General features: G+C 37.7%; 1 protein-coding gene across 5 annotated transcripts in view; it reads right to left on the bottom strand.

The window, feature by feature from the left end:
- Dlg2 (discs large MAGUK scaffold protein 2) overlaps positions 1-24,327 on the bottom strand; it is a 1,644,347-nt gene that overhangs the window by 1,458,786 nt on the left and 161,234 nt on the right. For all 5 annotated transcript variants that reach the window (XM_057756268.1, XM_057756265.1, XM_057756266.1 and 2 more), the window contains exon 3: positions 10,741-10,886. In XM_057756268.1, the coding sequence (XP_057612251.1) occupies positions 10,741-10,886 (146 nt within the window). The remainder of the gene's footprint in view (positions 1-10,740; positions 10,887-24,327) is intronic.

The following is a 24,327-nucleotide window of genomic DNA, read 5'->3' as shown; positions in this document are numbered from 1 at the left end:
TCTAAGGTAAAGTTGGTTTTAAAAATAGACAAAAACTCTTGTCCTTATGAAACTGCATTCTAATTTAATGATTTTTATTATTTTATTTAATTAATATTTTTCATTTATTTTACATACTGACTAGAGTTTTGCCTTCCTCCTCTCTTCCCGTTCCCTCCCCTAACTCTCATCTATTCCCTTCCTCATTCACTCCTCCTCTGTCTCCATTCTTATAAGCAAATAAACAAATACTTAATTCTTGTAAGAATGCCATTTTGGAGGAAGAATGGTTTCTCCCAAGTCACAATGTGAAGCTGGGAGAGATGGATTCAAACACAAAGCCTTGAAAATCCTCACTTTTACTCACTAGGCCAAATGGACTTGTTGGGTGGTGTTCTGCTATGAACAAAAACAAAACAACAAAAAATAATAGCACTGCTAGTCCAGGAAGAAACTATTTTAGGTAGGATGGGGCCAGAATCGCTGAAAGGCTTTATTAAAGATTTGAAAGAGACTGACGTCTGAAGGTTGAAGCAAAAACAAAGATTCATGGTTTCATATCTTTGACTATCAGAGTAGACAATGGCAGAACTAGACATGAGGAGTGGAGGGTAGAGTAGCAAGGTATACATCACAAATGCTGGTGTCTCAGTTTGCAGAGCTCTGTAGATGCTCTGAAGAATTCTCGTTTATTCCATGTGAAAAGTGCTAGGAGATTTTTTTTTTATTCTTTTTTAATTAAAATTTCCAACTGCTCCCCGTTTCCCATTTCCCTCTCCCTCCTCCCACATATTGCCCCCCCGCTCCCCTCCCCCTATCCCCACTCCACTTCTCCTCCCCCTAGTGCACTCCCCCTCCCTCTCGATATTGAAGAGCAGTCCAAATTCCCTGCTCTACAGGAAGACCAAGGTCCTCCCACTTCTATCTAGGTCCAGGAAGGTGAGCATCCAAACAGGCTACGCTCCCACAAAGCCAGTTCATGTATTAGGATCGAAACCTAGTGCCATTGTCCTTGGCTTCTCATCAGCCTTCATTGTCTGCCTTGGTTAGAGAGTCCAGTTTCAACCCATGCTTATTCAGTCCCAGTCCAGCTGGCCTTGGAGAGCTCCCAATAGATCAGTTCCACTGTCACAGTGGGTGGGTAGTGCTAGGAGATTTTGGCCAAAGAGTAAGTGCTGAAGACCTCACTACTGAGGAACATCTGGAATATATGTGCCCTATTGGAAAATAGAGAACTTAAATTATCATTACTATTCTTTGGGGCCAGAGTGCATGCTACAAAACCCTCACTTGTTTCTTAGTCATTTCTGACACGTTTTATAAGAAAATGACGGGACAGAAATACCACTCCACAGTCAAAACTGTCAAAGAGCTATTGGGTAGGGCTGGGGTGGGTGGGTAATGGATACTGCATCTTTGTCAAGTATCATTAAAAAACAACTTTTGTGCAACTCAGGATTCACTTTATTAGTTATTTTGTTGTTGTTGTTTTAGAACTGGATAAAGGTTATCGATTATTCTTTTATCCTCACAGCAATTTATTTTAGGGAGTGATGTATTAAAATTCACATTGTACAGTACTTGCTACTCTTGAGACACCAAAATACATCTGCATCTGAAAGGAAAAGGACTGCATGGTGATTAGTGTTGTTACTGTTGTTCCTTCTGTCTCATATCAATGGGATTTCTGTGCCTATCATGTCTTACCCTGACCATCCTACAGTTGGATTGCTAAATGGGAAACATCGCGAACCTCAAGAAAGCACAGGAACAGAAAGCAGAGATATCATATGCCAGTTTGCAAATATAAAAGCTATAGTCCAAAGGAAAACTAGGGAGAGCCATAAAAACATGCACTCAGATGGAATCACTCCCTGAGACAAAAAATAAAACTAGATTTAAAGAGAGAGAAACAAACATCAAGGGATTTAAAAGGTGGGGGGGCAGGATTTCTGATGAGAATCTCCTCAATGTCTAGCTTCCTCCAACTCTAACCTCTTTGAAGGGTCGAAGGCATGGATAGGGTCCAGGAGAATAGAGCAGTGCGGAGGTTATGCTAGGCAAAGTTAGCCTTGTACGGTCCTGCTATATCACAGAAAGTCAAGGAAGCAAGCAAATACTCATTTTGCTCTTCATTTTAACCTGTGTAGTCACAAAAATCCACAGATGGATAGTTTCTAAAAAGTGAAAACTCTGTGGTTCAAAAAAGGAGAAGCATATGGTAGTTTATACACTAACTCTGGAAAGAAGGTGAAGGCACATGATTCTAACATCAAATATCAATGTAAAAGAACATGATTTCCAAAGCTCAGAGAGGAGATGTCCCAACAATAATTATATCATTCATCACAATAACAGAATTCTGTTGTCCCCTAGGGCCTACCACCTGTATAGACACAAGTTCTTGGCCTCCTTAACAGTGCCAAGTATGGATTCAACTTCACAAGCAAGTCTTAGAGCCAATCAAAAAGCGGTTCATTGCTCACATTGCAATTGCGTCACTATTGAATCTGTCAGTGTACTGTGTTCTGCCATCATTGTTGTAACTTGTAGCACTAACACTGTGATGAGATAGAGGATCAATTTCCTCCTATGGTAGTGTGTATAATAGCTTCCAGCCCCATGAAAGCTAACAGGCAGGAATGGAGCTTCCATGTGAACACCAGCTTGATTCTCCATATTCTGTGGCTCAAGAATAGGGTGTCTTCAGCAATAGGATCTTACTGTCAAGTTCTGAGAGCAGTCAAGAGTATGAGCAACAGCCAGTAATGACCCCCATTGACCAACAACACAAAAAGAGGTAACTGATTCCTGGTACTGGGACTTTGCTAATATAAAGTGTGTGTATGTGTGTTTGTGTGTGTGTGTGTACATATATCCACTGATCTGAATCTTAAAAACTTTATCAAACTAGCTTCTCCTTGAAGTAAGGAGAAAGACCCCCAACTTGTAAAAATATAAGAATAAGTAACTGTGAAGTATTCAACCTTAAATAAGATATCCATACCACACACACACCCATGCTAGGCTCAGAGATATTTGTGGAAGAAGGGATTAGAATATAAGAGCCATAGGTGGTCAATATCATCAAGGCAAAGGTGTTCCAACAACAGGGTAGATGCACGTGTGAATTCTCTAAGATTGCAATAGCATGCATAAGACTGTGTAAGTTCCATCAGACAAATTCCAAGCATAGAGTCAGGAAGTGGATACAAAACCCACCATGAGCTGAGGAGCATTTGGTAGCAGCTGAGAGAGGGAGACTCAGTTTTCTTTAATGATGTGACCACCCAGGTAGGTAGATCATATGTCAGGGGATGCCCTATTCCCAAGACTAGTTGAACAATTCAAACTAGGCCAGGTACAGAAAAACAGATGAAGAAGAAGAGGAGGAGGAGGAGGAGGAGGAGGAGGAGGAGGAGGAGGAGGAGGAGAAGGAGGAGGAGGAGGAGAAAGAAGAAGAGAAAGAAGAAGAGAAAGAGAAAACTCAAGGTTGAGTAGTGAGTAAGAAGGGATAGAGGAGTAGAGAGATGATTTGGGGGAAGTGTGAATATGTTTAAAATACATTATATGAAACTCTCAAAGAGTAAAACTATTAGGCTAGAGACTGGGTAAGAGTATTCTTCCTCTTCCAGAGGACTTGGGTTCAATTCCCAACACCCACACGGCAGCTCACAATCAGCCCAGTTGCAAAGCCAGTCAAGAGGAATCCAATACCCTCACTTCACCTCTCCAAACATGATGTATACATGGTACACAGACGCATGCAGGCAAAAACACCATACAGTGAAATAAAAATGAAAAGAAAACAATTTCAGAAGTTATCTCTTAGTGATTAGTAGGTTTCAGCATAATGCTTCCTATAGCCTTCTCCTCACCCCTCTCAAAGTCACATGGTCTACCAACAGTCAGTATCTTATTGTGTATCATCAAGCACAGGTCTTGGCACAGAGATATACATCACTGCAGAACGTCTTGGTTGTCACAGAGCATTTACTGAAGAATGTTTGTGCATTGGCAAGAGAGAGTCGTGGAGGAAAATGGGGATGTAATTGCAAGCAAACAATTGAGAAACAGAAATTTTGAGAAAATGCAGAACTGAATAATAACAATATTTTTTGGCTCCAAGGAAGATTTAAGACACTAAGATCAGGATAATGATAGAAAAATGATATCAAAGGATTTTACATATGGCTATAGGACTTTTAACTCTTACAAGTTTTCCTCTAACCTCTATATACACTTGTTCATGTGTACACACTCAAAAGCAAAAAAAAGTAAAAATATTACTCTTTGATAGAAACTAAGATAGTCACTGAATATATATTAGTTTCTTTTCTTGTGGCTGCCCTTACCCAAGAGGGCAGATACTGCCTTGGCAGTTAAACAATAATAATATCTGGCAGCCAAATAATCTGATGCCTACATATCTTTAAAGTACTTAATCCAATGCTAGTTTGCTTAGGAATTTTCATTCTTATGCTACTACATTTTGTCTTCACATTGTCAAAATACTTAAGATATTGACTTGAATTTACTGAGAAAGTTCAGAATATTAAGTTAAATGCTAAATTCATACAATAAATCTTACTATTTCAGAGACTAGTCTTTAGTTTTGCTTCCCCTGGGTAGACTGAAGTCATCAAAGGGCAATCCCTTTGCAGTTTCTCTGCCTTAATTAAGGTTGCTATGTGTTAATGGACATCTTAAGAAAAAATCTTTTTATGCATAAATGTACTAACCATCATCTACCCTTTCAGGCAGCAATTTTCCAGTTGGTATTGCCATCGATGTTTTCACATTTTGTTTTCAGAGACAATTTAACAATCATATAAGAATGTCATTTGTCATTGTTTTAGATGACAGAATCCATTTTATTATTATTATTATTTTTACAAATTTTCACCTCCTCCCCTCCTCCTATTTCCCTCCCCCTCCGCCATCCCTCCTCCCTTCCAGTCCAAAGAGCAGTCAGGGTTCCCTGCCCTGTGGGAAGTCCAAGGTCCTCCCCCCTCCATCCAGGTCTAAGAATCCATTACTTGCACTGGGAGAGTTGATAACTGAGTCATGTCAAGGTCTTCTCTAGTAGCCTACATCTTACAGAAGCCCTGATAAGAAAATGGAAAGAAAGATATACTGAAATTCCAAATGATGGACACTTCACTGTTTGTGCCCATCTCTACCTTCATGGGAACAGGCTGGGAAGACTCGACATCTTAAACAGCCCGACTCTTTGAAGAAGCAAACTTACTGGAGATATTATTCATGCTCTGGTGATGGAAACTCCACGGAAACCCAGAGCCTAGTGAAGTCATGCATCCTGGAGGAGAGCCCACAGCTGACACTTTCCTAAGTCTGCATACCTACATTCTAAGTATTGTCCTTATACCCACCCCTCCTCAAAGAAACATCTCTTTGCAATAGATGGAAACCATAACACCAAACCACAGCCAATCAAAATGTAGAAAACAAAAGACCCTAGGGGCACTGTCCCAAGTGATACATCCACGGCACAATTCCTGCACCCAGGCTCAGGAACCATTGTGAAAGAGGGGGTGGAAAATGGTAAGAACAGAAGAAACAGGAAGTTTTCAGTAAGGCTGTATCGTCAAGGAGGCTACACCCAAGAAATCCCATCGACCTGCCTGCCTAAACAAGACTTGAATAACAGTGACACCATGGACAGGCTAACATGGAAGGGCCACACCCCCCAGACTCTCAACTCTAGACAAAGAATATGTGCAACCGAGGAATGCTCGGAGTGGAAGACGCGGGCTTCTGCAGGGAAGAGCCTCCAACTGGTTATCCCGTACCAAGTCAGAAGCCATGAAGTCATGCAAGTACAAATATCATTATAGGGATTGAGCAGGCTGCATTTATGAACTTAGAATATACAGACATATATGAATTTAGGGGGGAGATCAAAAGGTGTTGAAGAATGGAATAGGAGGGAGAAATCATGTAATCATCATTTCAAAATATAAAAACATATTATAAAAATAAAAAGATATGACTGGTCTATATTTAAATCAACACAGGCCAAGTGGTCAGGAAAACAAAATAGAGTAAAAATAAACTCTGAAATTGCATCTGAAAAAAGACCTGTTCAGAAGTGTGTGTAGGTATATATGCTAATTTTGACAAGGAATAATAAATGAGTGCAAATAAGTCTCGGTTATTTATCTTTGTAATAGTAACATCTATTTACTGATCATTAAAAGCTTTAATGCACATGGAGCCAGATAATCTTTTAGTGGATGACTAGAATTAGGCTAAATTTTGAAAAGCTATTTACTTAGTTATTTGGTGTGTATGGTGAGGGGGGAGAGTGTATGAGGGCACGCACATGAAGGTCAGAGGATAACTTTTCAGACATCACTTAGGCTTTGCTGTCTTCAATTTGAGGAAGGGTCTCTCCTATTGTTTTTGACACTGTGCTGCATAACGAAATTGTCAGGCAATTCTGTCTCCCATTAGGCAGTAGGAGCGCTAGTATTGCAGGCAGGAGACAACTCAATGTACTTATTGGATACGGGATTCAGGTCACCAGGTTTGCAAGCAAGGTGCTTGTTTGCTTGTTTGCTTGCTTTTTAATATTTAACTTTTTATTCTTGAGAATTTCATACAAGTATGCAGTGAAATATGAACATATATACTACCATTGCCATACTGCAACTACGCCGATATTTCCCTGAGCACACTCCCCTCCCAACTTTATAGCTTTTATACCCCACTAAGCACAGTTATGAACAAAGTTTTCTACTTACTAATACATTGTCCTACCCTACCCTAATGTTTTAATGAGTGTTTTTCCTAAGCAATAAATCTGAAGAAAAGATATTGATAAAATAAAGCAAAGGTACTACGTGTGTATAAATTCATGGAAATCATTTTCCTTAAGAAAGTCTGCATACAAAATGGATAATTTACATATACAAAATGGCCATGTTAAATGGCAAACAAAGGAGTCCAGCTAGAGAAGAAGATGTGGACTATGAGGAAGTTGGCAAACAGGCACATTCTCAGTCAACAGACTTCTGAAAAGGGGCTCCTGTTCACCAGGAGTCTGCAGTCCAGAAATGAAGTGAAGCTGGATATCACGACGCCTACGAAACTGGCAGAAATTCAGAGGTGCCAGAGCACTCTGAGGTGAGAGCCATGTCTCTATGCACTGTGGCAGGGATGTGACAAGTGACATTGTTCTCAAAAGCCTTATTCAAACTGAAATCAAGCATATATCCAAGCCAAGAAATCCACCCCTGAGAGTTTATTCTATAGAACAAAAGCCCCAGCCAACGCCGATGCACGTATAAGGATGATGGCAGCATTGCTCATGCAGGAAGGACCCTGGGAACGGAAAATCCACACTGCTGGGAACGGCTGAGCATGTTATTATACACCTACGCTATGAAATTACACAGTCATCAGAAGAACTAAAACTACCAGACAACTTGAGAAAAAACTAGGAACATTTCAAAAAATAACCACATTTCAAAACTTCTTATGTGTGTACATATATGCCTAGTGTGGCTTTACATTTAGAACCTATACATAAGTTTATAGTTTTATATGAATGCATATCATATGAGTATAGGCAAAAGCGTACTAAGTTATTAACCAGGGTTATCTTATATGTCAATAAGCTAATGTAGTATAGGCCGAAAGTGAGAGAGAAATGAAAAATTGAAAATTTCAAAGAATTGAATTAGGACAAACATACACATGAAATTATGCAAAATTATATATGTATATGACACTGTGCACCTAGAATTGAATAAATATAAGTTTCTGAAATTTTACAAAGGCCAAATTCCAAGTCTATAAAGGGCAGGTAAAGTATAGGAGAGAGCTTAACTAATTTGAGAACTAAACAACAATAAAGCAAAGAAAAAAATAAAAGGAGAAGAATAAAAAGCAAAATAGAGTAGCAACTGTTAGGCACCACAGCTAGGAACATTTTTGCCTAGCATGCGCCAACCATGGGTTTGGCTCCAGTACCACAGAAACCACATAAGGAGACATGCATGTTCAGTCCCAGCTCCATGGAAGCCGAGGTCAGAAGCTGGTCATTGTCAACAATAAAGTCAGGGTGATGCCAAATCGAACTACACAACCTTGTCTTGAAAAAATGTAAAGGTCATAGACTCTAGCACATAAAATGAATACATACAGCAATTATATATGTGTATGTACATATATTGAATGCTAAATAACACCACAAGGGAAATCTTGATCAACAAAGTTATAAATGCAATAATTCTGACAGGATGCTTGCTTCATTAAAGTCACTATTATGAAATAATATAGATTATAAAACCACCTAACGGTAAATAGTTTGACTTAATCATAAGAGAGATAGCTAATAGTTGAGTTCCAATAGTGAAGAAATAATTGCCCCATAAAGGCATTAAGCAAACAATGGCCTCTATCAATTTTATAAATTATTTTAAATAATTTATGATAAGCTAGTCTGAACACAGGCAGATAAACAGAAAAGAAAGATTCAAAGGTAGGTTTGATAGTAAGACCTACCTGCAAACACTTTGCCAATCTAAGATTCTAAAAATATCAATATTCTTAGATTCAATAATATCTCTCATAAAATCTACCTAATGTAAATTGGAAGTATTCATGTAGCTATATATTTACATGGGAATCTCAACCACAATTGTACTCATGAAAGAAATTTTCAGATGACCTAAATACTGACTCAAACTACTTAATTTTTAGAAACAGTTTTAAAACACAGGACATAAAATTGCCCTACAATGGGGCTGGAGAGGTGGTTCAGAGGTTAAGAGCACCAGCTGTTCTTCCAAAGGACCAGGGTTCAATTCCCAGCACCTGCATGGCAGCTCACAACTGTCTGTAACTCCAATTCCAGGGGATCAAACACCCTCACACAGACATTCATGAAGGCAAAAACACCAATGCACATGAGATAAATATGTAAATCTTAAGAAAAATACTGAAAATGCCCTATAAGCTATTGTCCCTATGAAACATAAATCTGTCTTTCCAGCTGAGCACAGTGTATTTCAAAGGTTCTCTTCCATAATTACCGTCCCCAGTCGCCCTTCTGTCGCTACATAGACTTCCTTGTCAACTGTCACTAGCCTCTTATTCTCTTTTATGTCCCATATGCCTTTTTGCTCAGCCTCCAACCTTCCTCATAATACTTTTACCCTATTCTTGTTTATTTCCACTTTTCAAACATAATGTAATCTAATCTTAAAAGAAAATGAATAAAAATATAAAAGAAATGTAATCTACTTCTCTATACCATATATGTTATATTGTTTATATTCACTATAAAAATAAAGATTCACATATAAATTTTATGAAATAAATATGTCTGTATAGAAAAAGGTTGTAAAAGTCAAAAATCATTATTTCTAGCTTTTTAAACTAGAGTGCCATTCATTTTTGTGATTCAAGCGCTGGGTATCTACCGATTTGGAAATTATTGTCCTTGTTATTTTTTTCTCAGAGTAACTAAGACGATCATCAGACTCCATCCTACCTCATTTCCAAATCAACTTTAAGTAATACAGAAAGTATACAAGAAACTTTAACTTAACAAATAAAAAGTTCAGTAACCAAGGTCCATGCCATTGATTGGCAACAGAATTCTTACAGCATCCAAAATATGCTATATAAGCTATAAAGCACCAAAGTTGAGAAATGGAGTGCGTGTTTTAATCCCTCATCCCTTCAAAACAGTGACTGTATGCGTGTGTGTGCATTGTGTTTACTTTTAAGAATTTCATAAATGTGTATGATGTATTTCGATCGTATGTACATCTTACTCTTCTGTCAAACACATTCTGGATCACCACCCACAACATATCACCTCCTAACTTCATGTTTTCCTTTTTGTTTTGTTTAATAAACCACTGCGTCTGATGAGTGTGGAACCTGCATGCATGTGTATGATGCTATCCATTGGAGCATGAGCAACATACCAGGAGCCACACCCCTGAAGAACAACTTTCCCCTACAACAGCCTTCAGATTCTACTAACTCCTCAGATACATGAAAGCATCATTGCTCTGCCTGTGGCTTCACAGTTGTCTTCAGCTAAGAACCCAAAACACAACATTAATTTGTGTTTCCCTTTGATAACTTTAAACTCTATGGTCTCCACACTGTTGTTCACCGAATCCTAACTTATAACATTGTTTTGAGTGTGTGAGTTATATTTTAAATGCATATGCAATGCCACTAATATATGTGTACTAGACTTACCTACATATAAAATAGTTATTAAAAACTTAATTTAGATAATTCAAAGACAGAAAGAAATAGAACAAGTACTTCTAGTATTTTGCTCCTACATGCTAAAGACTCGTATCATCCACACTCTGGGATATGTTTCTCTGCTGTGAAAATCACAGACTTAGCACAGTCTATTTTCCCATTAGTCAACTCGATTTCCTACCACATCTTGAAACCAAGAGTATCTCTGCAGGAGGATTATTGTCTTGGTTGGTCATGTGAATGTTCAAACCTGCGCCACTTCAAATTAAGCAAACAGTCCTAACAGATATGAAAAACCATATCTAAAACTATGCAAACTGTGCCTTTCTCATAGTCTAAATTATCTCTTAGAAAAATCCAGATTTCGCTGGATTAAGACTGCAAGCATATTACTGCTTCCATTTGACAGCAGCAATGACTACACTACTGAAATGATGGCCCTGAGCCTTTACAAACATGAGTCTCCATCTCCCTGGCCTCAGAGGGGTTTCCGCAGCATACCTCTGCAGATCTTTGCAGACCATCACGGCATGGATCATGAATGAGAGTCTTCTCCCATTTCTGTGCAACTTGGTTGGCTTCTTCTATCTTCTGCTCACAGCTTTTATGAGAATTTAATAATGTCACCTCATAAAATTCTTGAATATCTGTAAAGAAAATGTCAGGAAAAAATCAAAATGTCATATAGCACCTAATAAATAGTTTGCATGGGTATGTACGTGTAGTATACATATGAAAATGTAGATAGTTAAAATAAATGAATAATTGTATTCTAAACTAAAGCAATCAGAACAGAAAACCTGGGAACTGACTTTTTAACAGCATCAGAATAAATACAGCAACTTCATATTTGTGGACACAGGAAGCAAACAAGATGTTCAATAGTTGAACAGCAAAAGAATAAGATGCCCATAAATAAGGATATCATTGGAACATAAGAGATAATGAGTTATGAAAACATGGATGAATTTCAGACAAGCATATTGACAAGTGACAGAATCTAGTATGAAAGGAATACATACTTTATTTTATGCATCTCACATCTGGGAGAAAAACAAAGCAAAATTAAGGAAATGTAAAAAGGTGAACTTTGGGAAAGACAAAGCAGGTAAACCAAAAGCAGTGGTATTTATTATATTTGTAGTAATTCGTAGTGGGGAAGATAAAACCTAAAGCATTAGCCAAAAGCTGAGAGAAACTGTCGTGGCCTCGTGAGGAAGCTGCGCAGCATGCTATGCCCATTAGACTCCTGTAACACAGAGAGCCTGAGCTATAACCTGCAAAAATTTTAGAAAAATAAGACAAGTTACTCATGACAACATGGTGATACGTTATTGTTGCTACAACACTGTTGGAAGGTGCCGGCGATCAGGGAAACAGAAAGGGGATCTATGGTAAGTCTCTGGCCTGTCTTTGTAACTTTTTCTAAGTATAAAACTACTCCAAAGCAGACATGCTTCCAGCTTCTCTACGAGCATTGCACAACCACTGTCACATCCTAAAATGACCCCCAAATGTTTTTTTATAAATTCATTGTCAGATTTATGATGAATGAGAGTCGAATGAATATTCCATCAGGTTACATTTTCTAACATTAAGGAAAGGGTGCTTTTGAGGACAACATCTTTGACACTGAAGAAGACTGAGTGACCTTTGAATCAGCTATGTACTAACTAGAACACACACTTTAAAGTATTGCTAGTATCGAAGTATATAAGGGAGGTCTCAAAGCTTCATCTTTTACACACACATACACAACCGTGACAAAATGGGGGGGGAGGTTTTATGAATGAGATTCAGAGGAAAGAACAATAACTAGAAAAAATAGACTTAAATGTCTGGTTGTTACTGTTCCATCAGTTATCTGACACAGAATATAGAAGATCTATATACAATGCTTTTAATTGTGTAATTGCTAAAGCAGAAAGATGAGAAAATAATAAGGGTCAGGCAAAACGGGGCAGAACCAAAGTAGCTCTCAAGAATTAAATATCTAATTACTTAAAGATGTACTGATAGATGACACCATGGGCGAACTGGTGTGGCATGCAACAAGGACAATGACATACTAACAATGAAATTTGTAAACAAAGCACACAGGTGCTCATTTTAATAGTCTTGTAACCTTGAGAGTGCTCCAATTTTTTAGTAAGAAAGTTGAGGAAAATGTTATGGTTAGTAGGATGTATATCAAAATAGAATTCCATAGTACCAAAGACAGAGAAAAACTTAAAACAATTAAAGAAAGGTAAAAATCAGAGTTTTCAAATAATACAATAGAGTAAAATCTTCGGATTCTTGAGACAGACTAGCCATCATCATAGAATTGTTTTACTTCGTTTAAATAGTTGCACTAGAATAAAAAAAAAACCTCTCAAACTATAAAAAAAATCTAATGAAAAACTTGGTGAAAGTGAGAATATACACTTCACAAAAGAAAAGACTATCCAAAACCTTTGGAGGAACGAAAATCAAAATCACAATGAGATAACACCACATATTCAGTAGAATGGTGACATTCAGGGCTGATTATCCCATGCACTGACAGGAAAGTTGGTCAGGGAGGGTGCGGGGATTGGAACTTCTATACATTAGCAGCAACAGTGGAAAAATCGTAAAACTCTGAAAAAGAGTCTGGAAGCTACAGAGCCACATGTGTGATTACTGATCCATCTAGTTGATCATGTTTTGGGTGATTATCGAAAATAAAAGGAAATATATATCCATGTCAGTTTGAAATTGATACATAGAAGTAAACTAAATGCCTATAAATAGATAATCAATAAACAAAGTATGGTAAACCACACAATAGAATATCACTCAGCAATAGAAAGGGAGAGGAACCGTTCAATCTGAGTGGATATTCTTTCTGTCTTAGCTATGCTAGTAATGTATACAAATAGCCAGATATTAAATTATGCACCTCACACATACACAACTCATTACATTTTCAGGTACATCTCAAAAAAAACAATATTACAAAGTACAAACTGAGGTAACTTAAGTTTACAACATGGAGGCAGGTAAACAGTACCCAGGAAAGAGGTTCACAAATCAAAAAGAATGCACATGATAACCAAAGAAAATAATAGCAAAATCTGAACAAGACTTTCATAATTAAAGAAATACATAGAACTGACAAGACTGGGAAATATCCCCAACATGTAGTGGGGCAGATGCTAAAGAGCATTATGATATAAGACCATTTACAATAAAATAATAAAGTCTGCCAGCACAATGACAAGGATAAATGGCTAAATAGCTGTAAGTACTCCAAACACAGTTTTTATTCCCATAAAACTGGTCAAGTGTTTCTGCTACAAGCAGCTCTTTCTGTGCTTCAGTATGCCTTGTAGTTAAACCCTGCACTTCATGAAACTCAACAGTGTTCATAACCACATAAGCCATCAATGCAACATGTTAGGAACAACCTAATGCTCATCATAAAGTAAGTGATTGATTGAGTCATCTCCTCAAAGTGGAATTTATAAAGAAGTGGAAAAATTAGAATATGAAATAGCATGGATAAATCTTATAATATTGTGTGACAAAATTATCTTTCAAAATGAGTATTTTTTTAATTCAGAAATGTATAAAAGTGAACTATACATTTAGGCATCCATATGTATATACACGACAAAACAATTAGACCGAAGGAAAGGAGCATGTGAAAACGAGGCACCGTTTCCCTGGACTTACGATGGTGTTATGTGCACAATGTAAGCTGACATTGTAAGTCAGAATGTTGTACAATACACCTAACCCAGAAAGAAGCACAGCTTAGCAGCCCAGGACATTGAGTCTAACAGATGTTTACTCTGGAGACAGCTTGACTGACTCGGTTTGAGTTCACTGCTGTGGCCCAGCACTGTAAACGGATTTTTCAAGTATCACTAAACTAGGAAAAATAAAAAGGTTTCATTAAACATGTATCATCTTCCCGTTACTCTAAAACCCAAAATCAGCAGCTGTGCCAGCATCACAGTGGGGACTGCTTGTAGTTACTGCAGGGGACAGGCTGGGTAGGATCTAGCTCTGGGTTTGAAGGTCAGTTTGCAATATGCTTTTGTTTTCATGAAGCTTTGTATACATAACATGACTATATCCTCAGTATGTATCAAGTTTTCATTTTTTAATTAAAAGTATGTAATGTGTCAAGACCATAAGAATTGCAGGCTGAATATACTTCAATTCTCTGTATAACAAATTCCTAAGGTGGATGAACGCAAGCTCAACTAAGTCAATATCAAATGTTAGGATAAAACTGTGGTGGTGCACGCCTTTAATACTACCACTCCAGAGGCAGAGGCAGGTGGATCTCTGTGAGTTCGAGAATAGCCTGGTTTACATAGTCGTAAATTCCAGACCAGAAAGGGAAAAAAATCCAAAGTATAAAAATCTATTAATTTTACATATGGCTACAACGTTATTTTGCCTCTCTTAATAAAGTATCTATGAAGTTAGTTTTGAAAATGTCTGAAAACAGAAGGGAAATCTTCAAAGATCAAAAGCCTTGGAAAGTTTAACACTGCAAGGGCTTATATTATTATAAGCCTTTATAATATAATATATCATTATTATATTATACACTATAGGCATTATAGAGTGTTGAGTTTGCAAAAGTCAAAGGGATGAGAATTAAAGAAAGAAACATAAAGCAAGTTGTGTTTTTAGCATCAGGTCTATAGCATCAATTAAGGAAGAGTTTCTGCAGAGATCTATAGCTACAATCCCTTTAAAGGCTAATGAAGTACAAATATAACAATTAATTTCTACAGATGAAATTGCCATTTTTTTCCTCTACATCACTCTAAGGGTGCAAATGTGGTTTTACACAGAATTTCCAAAGCTCCACATCTTGAAATACTAGACATCCAGTGAAGGGACTGTAGTCCTTACCGTACAGATGCTAAGGACTCATGTTAACTAGCTTCCCTTTGACATAAAGTAAGGACCACTGACACGGCCACATAGGGATATCCACGGAGAGCACATTTTTTATGGTGAATGTGCAACTTATTTCATTCGTATCCTCCAAAATGACAGAAAGTTCATAGTATACGTCATTCCTTTGTCTGCTTACTAAACTGCTAGGGAAGAGGGTCCAGGCTCAGTTAAGTCAGTGATTCCGTAAACTTGGGAGTTATTCAATTATCAAGGTCAGATTACACTTACAACTAGCAAGCATTTCTTTTAATGCCAGCATAAGTCCATTTATTATTTTTTATGCCTCTCTCATCAGCACCCTTCTATATTACCACCCCTCCCTCCCCGTCACCATAATTCCGATCACCAGAGCTCAGGCCCATCCCATGGCCTTCTCACACTCTTCCTCTAGACTCAATGTCCCTTTCCCCCACAAAGAAAGCCTCTTGCCCCTTCAGTTTCATCTGTGGAGACAAAGATCTAAATATAAAATAGCATCAACATAGAAATCACCTTACCAAATCTCGGTTCAACAGAGGGGGAGGTAGCGATACCGGGCAGCTATCGGGAAGAGAAAAATAATGGTGCGGGGAGACGCTCATGAGGCAGGGAGCGAATCCCGCTACTTTGCTCTCCTTCTAACAGATTGCTTCAATATGTTTAATGCTTACAATTCTAGCATATATTAGAAGTAGTTTTTTATTCACCTTTCTGCATTTCAATTAAATACGCCATTTTCCAACGGTAAAGCCAACCCCCTCAGGAATGCAGACATTATCCTATAGAGCCATTTATTCTCTGGTAGGAAACAGTGTCATACTTGTAGTTGGCATGACAGAGTGTTTGCTGATATTTGTTTGTTTGCATTTCCTCCCTAAGACTCAGATGCAAGAAAAACTATGGAGCAAAGTCACATGCCCTCTCACTCAGGACTTCACGGGACCTGCACGGCATTCAGATAACACTTGAATGACCCCACCTATTGTATCTAGCTGCTCCAATATTTCATTGTGCACATTCTTTTTCAGACAAATAAAAAGTGGTTTACAATCTCTGAGAACATTTAAAATAAATTGCTCTAAGAATTTCAAACCTATCCATTTTAAGTTTACAATATGCTTTAAACTCAATCTATAAATTGCCAAATTAATATATGAATCTTTTTCAGCCTAATATTCCACACGAGTCCCCTGGGTGTATTGGGGTCTGGATCCGCATTTCCCACAAGCCTGTGACAACGCCCACATCTCCTGATATAGTGGCAACACTAGACCTAAGAAAGAGCAGCCTGGGGTTAGAACCCAATGTCCCGCACTCTCCTTTCTCGTAGCTGCCCTCACTTACTGCAGGCGCCTTCTGCGCAGAGAAAAAGGAAAATCAGTAGGAGAAGTGGATGGCAGAAAAACCACCGTAGGATGGAAAATAATAACCACAAACTATTTAGGGGGTATTGCTGACTAAATTGGTTTAGATTAAGTCAGGCTGTGAGATGAAAGGAACCACAATCATTTCTCTGCCCTGAGGGTCACCGAAACACAAACTCCACTTGCACTTGATACCTGAAACAGTCCCTTCCCAGACCAATTTCTTTTATGTTTTAACCCAAATCCTTTACAAATAAGATCTGGCCTTGACAGTGATGATTTTGAGACAGTTAGGTATTCAATTGTCAAATGGTTTGTTCAAGGGAACCTGGAAAAATGGGACAATCTTTGTAAGGATGTCCTTAAAAAACTAGTGGGCTAAAGCTATTTCATCTACTTTCAGATAGACACAGTGCGACATAACATTTCGTCAAACATGCCTTAGAGCTCCCATTTGAGATGCTTTGAAACAGCTGATGAATTCTCAATATCCTCCAAAGGGACAATCTTTTACATGTACAATGAGATTTGATATTTTTCAATGACCAATGGCATCAGACAAATTGAATATATGTGGTTAAAATGGGAGGGGGGGTTCGCCTGACTTGAGTTAGTAAAAACAAAAAAAAAGACCCTTAAATTATGAGACTCTTCTATTATATGGCTCACTAACTATCCTGTGATTAACTATTTAAGCATAGTAGAACAAGAAAGTATCCAGAATGCAGAAAGCACAATGCATTTGTATACTTTTCCATCTGTTATCCTAGACAGGAATAAAAATTATGCCGAAAAAAGTAATATTATAGGAATAATTATAGTTCCTTTTCTTTACCACAAGAAACCCCTGTGGAGGTTGTTACCACTGGTTTATTTGGGCAATATAATATTTAGCTATCATTCAGCAATGCTGTTAACTGCCAAAAATGCACTGAAATCAGCTGAGGATTTTGTTACAACCTTGAGAACATACTGGAAGATGTTCTTCCTTCGAAAACAAGTGCCTTATTCTTCAACATAGAGTGTTCTCTGTGGCGCTTTCAGTACCCCGCACCTGATTAATAATTGAGACAAACAATACAACACTGTTTTTACTGTATCTAATGATGTTACAATCTGCAAGCCTGAGCTTCCATTCCCCTTCCTTGAGCATTTGGTTCTGTCCGGAGAATCAGATAAATCCTCATCTTCAATTTTCTTATGCTACAAACCGATCTCATACTTTCTCTTCTGCAAAAATAAAATGTCATCATTGCTTTGGTCCATTTGAGTTGCAGACTACCGTACACAGAGGCACTGAAGTAGAGTACTCAATAAAAGCTTTATCAGTATGGTAAGTGTCTGTCTTATGCTTTGCAACCAGACAATTTTCTTAAAGGGAATTACCTGAGAGTAGAGGAATGGAGTGGAATATAAGGTGTTCTAGCTCTCTTTCTGTTGCTGGAACAGATGCCTATAACAAAAGAAACTTAGGGCAGGATGGGGTTTATTTGGGTTACTGTTCTAGGTCACAGTCCATCACTGAGGACTGTAAAGACAGCTGCTCAAAACAGAAACCATAACAACATAATGCTTGATAGCTTGCTCATTCACAGGTTCATGTTTAGTTAACATACAGCCCAGAACCACCTGCCCAGGGATGGTGCTAGCCATCATGAGTTGGGCCTTCTTTTATTGATTAAAAATTAAGACAAGTCCATCCAGGTATGCCCACATGCTGACCTTACTTCGAAAATTCCTGAATTGTGACTTTTCTCTCAGACGACAACAGTCTGTGTCAGCTTGATAATTAAAGGTAAGAATATGAAGAATAAAAATAAATTGAAGGTGAATGTACATGAAAAGACAACATAATTTGAATTTCACAGTCAAGAATAGAATGAGAAGAAGGTGACTGGTTGAAAGAAACTGAGTATCCCATAGACAAAGAAGCAAAGAGCAGATGAGTGCAAAGGACTTAGTCCAGATGTAACTCGGTTGATACTAAAGATGCAGGATCGGAGCAGGAGGAAATGTTTGTACTGCTCTAAAGGGGCCAGCACATTTCCAGTCTTCTGAAAGGCCTGGGTGTCCTCTGCTCCTACACAGAGCCCAAGGAGGAAAGAATAAAAGAAGCAGAAGGCAGAGACAATGAAGGGCAAGAAGAACGGAGTAAGAGAGTAGGGGAAGAAGAGGTGGAAAGAAAAGAGGAACACACAGGAAGAAACTGAGTGGAACTTCAGATTCAAAACACTTTCCTCAACTAATAAGAAAGAGGGCTTTTAATGGAAGGCTTATTCAGGATTGATTACAGCATGGAAATTAATGAGTCTGGGGCAAGTTTTTTGTATCAGAAAGTAACAAAAATCTTGTCAAAATGATAGGAAATCCATGAAAGGAATATTTCTTTACTTTATGTCTAAAAGCCACTTATGAGTGAGTATATATGATATTTATCTTTCTGGGTCTGGGTTACCTCACTCAATATGCTTTTTTCTAGATTCATCCATTTGCCTGCAAATTTCAAGATGTCATTATTTTTTTACCACTGAGTAGTGCTCCATTGTGTAAATGTACCACATTTTCTTTATTCTTCAGTTGAAGGGCATCTAGGTTGTTTCCAGGTCCTGGTATTATGGATAATGCTGCTATGAACATAATTGAGCACATATCCTTGGGGTGTGATTGAGCATCCTTTGGGTATATACCCAAAAGTGGTATTGCTGGATCTTAAGGTAGGTTGTTCCTAATTTTCTAAGAAATTGCCATACTGATTTCCAAAGTGGCTGTACAAGTTTGCACTCCCACCAGCAATGGAGGAGTGTTCCCCTTACTCCACATCCTCTACAGAAGATTGTGTACAGTTTTATGAGATTAGTATATGATCATCATGGGGAGAAGTACACAGGTACAGTGTGTGAGGAGAAACTGAGATCTTTACATGCTGATGTGCAGGCAGTAGGCAGAGAGACAGAGAGAGAGAGAGAGAGAGAGAGAGAGAGAGAGAGAGAGAGAGGACCCTGGGCCTAGTGTGTGTTTTTGAAATCTCAAAACTCACTTCCAGTAACACACCTCCTCCAACAAGGCCGCACCTCCTAATCCTTTACAAATAGTTCCACTGACTAGAAACAAAATATTCAAACATATGTATCTATGGGGCTATTTTTCATTCAAACCATCACAGCAAATAAAATATAAAATTTGAAACTGAGTAAATGAATATTCAGAAGTCTCTAGTGCTAGCTATAAATTTTCTATAGGATTTAAATTATATCAGAATACATAGTTTTTCTAAAAAGAAATACTGTAGCTAGGTAGAAAGAATAATTGGAGAATTTAGATCTCTCCAGGGACACATGAAGGAGACTCGAGAAGAAAAAAGTATGAAGAGAAGAATATGATTTTTAAAAACAAACCAAATCAGCATGATATAAATGAGGCATTATATGTTGAGAATCCATTATTCAAAAAGCTTGGAAGCAGATGTGAAACAGTTTTTATAATTTTTTTTGATTTTTTTTAAATATCTGCATATCTATAATGAGCTGTCCTGGGAATAAAAACTAAATCTGAATGCAAATTTGTTCAGGTTTGAAGTTAACGTTATTCAGTTGCCTGCATGTTGGTATACCTGCATTTCCACTCCATCCTTAATATAGGGTAACTTGTAGAATTTACTGCGGATATCACATCAGCAAACATTTTCAGGCTTCAGGTTTCTGAATTGGAGATAGTCAAACTAAATAATAACCCAGAAGTTAAAATATGAGCTCTGATAGGTTCCAGCTCTGCTTCTTTTTAAATATGTCACCTTTGGTTAAGTTATTTAATTTATCCATTCCTCCATTTCTTTGCCCATGAAATTTACATACGTAAGAATCCCACAGAGCTCACTACCTAGAACATGCTCAATAAAAGTCAACTATTATTCCGTGGTCAACTTGGTAAGATATGCACAAGAGTTCTATTAAATACTGAATACCTGGACACAGCATATGGTTTGACCAGGAGTCATTTTTCCAGAAATAAGAAGAGTGGAGAAACTCAGAACAATAAAGCAAAATTAAATACTTGCAGAGGAAGAAAATTTATTTATAAAGTCTAAAAAGTTGGCTAATTGAAGTTGAAATGCTCAAAGAAATGCATTAAGATGTGCATTAAGCAACACATGGTATTTCTGTGCTTCAAATAATGACTTTAAAAATATAACATCTAAAATAGTTTTTAATTAAAACATCTTTAATTAATAAGGATGATACTTTGAGTTGCTCAAAAGCAGGCACTAAATAAATTCCAGAAATTATTGATGCAAATCAGTATCATTTATCAACACTTGTGTTCCCAAACAACCACCAGGTGTGGCTTATTCTAAACTTAAGAGATAATTTTCAGTCTCACCTCAAGGTATTAGAATGTTAAGAATTCTTTGTATCCTACAAAGATTTACTGTATTAACCCTACAAACCTTGGAAAGATAAGTATTCAGAATCTTGTATGGGACTAGCTTTAAGTTCCAATTTTCTTCATGTTCCCCACCCCTGAAAAATAAATCCTAAACGTCATCCAGCCGGTGATAGGATAGTGGTATCAATCACTGAAAGAGAGAAGCAATCAGTTAGCATTATGAGTACTACGCAGTGTGATCACTAATGTTGGCTGTCAGCTTGACTCGGGTAGGGGGATCAGCAAAGCATCCCCTGGAGTATCTGTGAAGGCATTTCTAGAGAGGATTAATGAGGAGGGGGCACCTGCTCTTAATGAGGACAGCAACATCCAATATGTTTGGGAACTGGATGGGAAAAAAGGAAGAAAAAGCTGGCTAGCAAGGTGCGCTATCCCTTTCCTTTGAGGTACTGTGAAGTGGGCAGTCACCTTGTCCACACACTATCATGAGTGGAAGTACCATTGCAGTGCCCTACCTTGCTTTGAGCCCAAGGTAATCGAGCTGGTCTGAAGCCATGATACCAAAATAAATTTTCCTCTCTGAGGTTTGAATGACATGTACTTTATAACAGTGACAAAGAGTCTGCCTAACACACCTGCTATGTATTGGGCAGTCAGAGTATGGGATAATTCTCTGCAGCTGATCTTTTCAGGTTGTTGCATTTATAAACAGAGAAACTGAAATGCTCACCAGGCTCTGTGGTGTCTATATTATTGTGCAATCTACACTTGATAGTAAATTCGCTACAGCCTGCTCTAGTCAAGCACAGAACAGAAAATTCAGGGTGTATTGGATGCAATCAAATGCTAAAAAGTTGTTAAGAAATTGAAATTAAAAAGAAACACTACTACAATGTCAAAATCCTCTGGGCCAGGCGAATTATCACACAACTTAATCCCAACACTTGGGAAGCAAAGGCAAAAACAGGAGTTCAAGGTCATCTTAAGTGACATAGCAAGTCCAAGACTAGTCTTAGCTACATAAGGCCCTGTTCCAAACAATCAAACAAACAAACATAGCATAATGACAAAATATAAATTCTCCAGATCACCAGGTGGAAGAAAAATCACCGTAGGGAGCTCGTTCTACAGCTTTCCAACGCCTGCTACCCAGGGTATTTTAACTAATCTCAGCTGCACGGTGTGAGCTACAGCTATCTCATTTCTCTCCATCAGCAAAATCTCCAGCAGAATGAGGACTTAGACTCCAGGGACCATATCTTCCGGCAGATGACTGCCAGAAGGAGGCAGAACGGACTCTATGGGGAGGTGGCTGCAAACTGCCAGTAGAGTTTAAAAGCTTGGAAACAACTAAATGTTAAAAAGAAGAAGTTTTACATTATCGGTTTTTCAGAATTTCTTTAAAGTCCACAAAGAAACTAACCAATACATATTGCCATATTGCTTACTGTACAATAGTGTAGAATAATTTTCTAAGGAATCATAGCTAATTTTATAATGAAGTAAGCAGCAAAAGATAGCAGTATAAATAAGAAATCAAAGTCAGACTTCGGGAAAAAATTTACCATGAGGCACATGAACTACAACTTTACTTTATACTCTGCTTAGCAATCATTAGGTCATCCACATCTTTCGCCCAGTCAGATGAAATTAATGCTACTCAGTGCACACAGCGATGTTATCTCTAGAGACACGTGCTTTATAGAAAAAAATCCATTTTTACTTGCAAAAGTACATTTCCAACTCAATTATTCAAATCTAATACTCAGGGAGTCAGGATAACTTTCCAAAAGAAGACTATTGCTTTGATTTTACTGTGTTTTACTTTGCTCCTATTTTAAATTTATTTGTAACAAAAAAATTTATAATCACAAGACTGGATTGACCTCTGCAAGCCCCAGAAGGTTAGTTACTGAAGAGTGTGTCTTTGACAGATTAAAATACCTAATGTCAACCACTACTTGAGAAAATTATCACATCCAAATGGATGGATTCAAATAGCAGTCTATAATTATTTCATTTGAAATAACGGGACAGCTTATGGCTAATCCCAAAAATATTGCTTATAAACATGAGCATTCAAATTATCTGAAAAGTCAATTTCAGACTCCAGCAATGATTTAAAATATGCTCCAATAAAGTGTGATATAATTCTATTATAATTATGATGTAAATCACATTACATATAACTATATTATTGTAAAATAATTTCATAAAATGTGGCATTTAGTATACTGCATAGTAATTATATAATGTATAGTAATTTTATAATGTATAGTAATTATATAATGTATAATTATAAAAGTCATAATCATGCCTATTATATTATAGAACAGTTACAATTATACCTATTATAATAAACTTATTTCTACTATGCTAAATAATCTAATTAAAGTGTATTGCTTAAATGTAATTGTAGAAAAATAAAATCTAGAGCCACTAAATTTAACACTTCTTTCGCCACTCCATAACCTCCTCAAATATCTGAAGACTATAAAAGAAAATGTTATGCCTAAATATAAAAGTACAGATTACAAAATATGCAATGTCCCGCCGGGCGGTGGTGGCGCATGCCTTTAATCCCAGCACTTGGGAGGCAGAGGCAGGTGAATCTCTGTGAGTTCGAGACCAGCCTGGTCTACAAGAGCTAGTTCGAGGACAGGCTCCAAAGCCACAGAGAAACCCTGTCTCGCAAAACAAACAAACAAACAAAAAAAAAAAACCCAAAAAAATATGCAATGTCCCATGTCTAATCTATCATTACCTTACTTTTATATAGGCTACAATACACTGCCTTTGGCTCCAAAGTGAGTAGAAAGCCAACATGTGAGTGTAGACCTGCAGGATACCTAAACAGCCTCATCCACGGAAGCCCTCAAATATCTCAGGGAAATGCTATTCTCCTTTAGACCAACTGACCTCATCAATCCTGATACAGTGGGCAAGCTACACCACCGCATCAGATCCTGCAGTCAAACCAAATTCTATCAATTCCCAGAAAAGAAGGTGTGTGCGTCTCTGTGTGTCTGTGTGTGTATGTGTATATATATATATATATTGACCAATAATTTTTGCAAAACAAGTCTTGCTCTCACCTTACCACGGACAACACTTATCTGCTCCTCCAGAGGACAGGAGTTTAAATCTCAACACCAATGTCAGGTGGCTCACAACCACCTCTCACTCCGGCTCCAGCAGATTCATTGTTCTCTTTTGGCTTTCTCAGGTGCCATCCTGTATGAGCCAAGCGCTCACACAAACAAACATACACATAAGAAAAACTAAAAATCTTTAAAAAGAAAAATGTGCCTACTAACTCCTCGTTTTATTTCCCTCTCTCAAAAACTCAGTCGTCCAGCCACTCGACAGAAGAGCAAGGCCTATCCCAGGAGGGGACAGCTATGGCAGCCCAGAA

Source organism: Chionomys nivalis, chromosome 23, assembly GCF_950005125.1.
Source record: "Chionomys nivalis chromosome 23, mChiNiv1.1, whole genome shotgun sequence".
Classification (NCBI taxonomy): Eukaryota; Metazoa; Chordata; class Mammalia; order Rodentia; family Cricetidae; genus Chionomys; species Chionomys nivalis.
The sequence above is the reverse complement of the archived record's forward strand: the minus strand, read 5'-3'. Positions and strand labels throughout refer to the sequence as shown.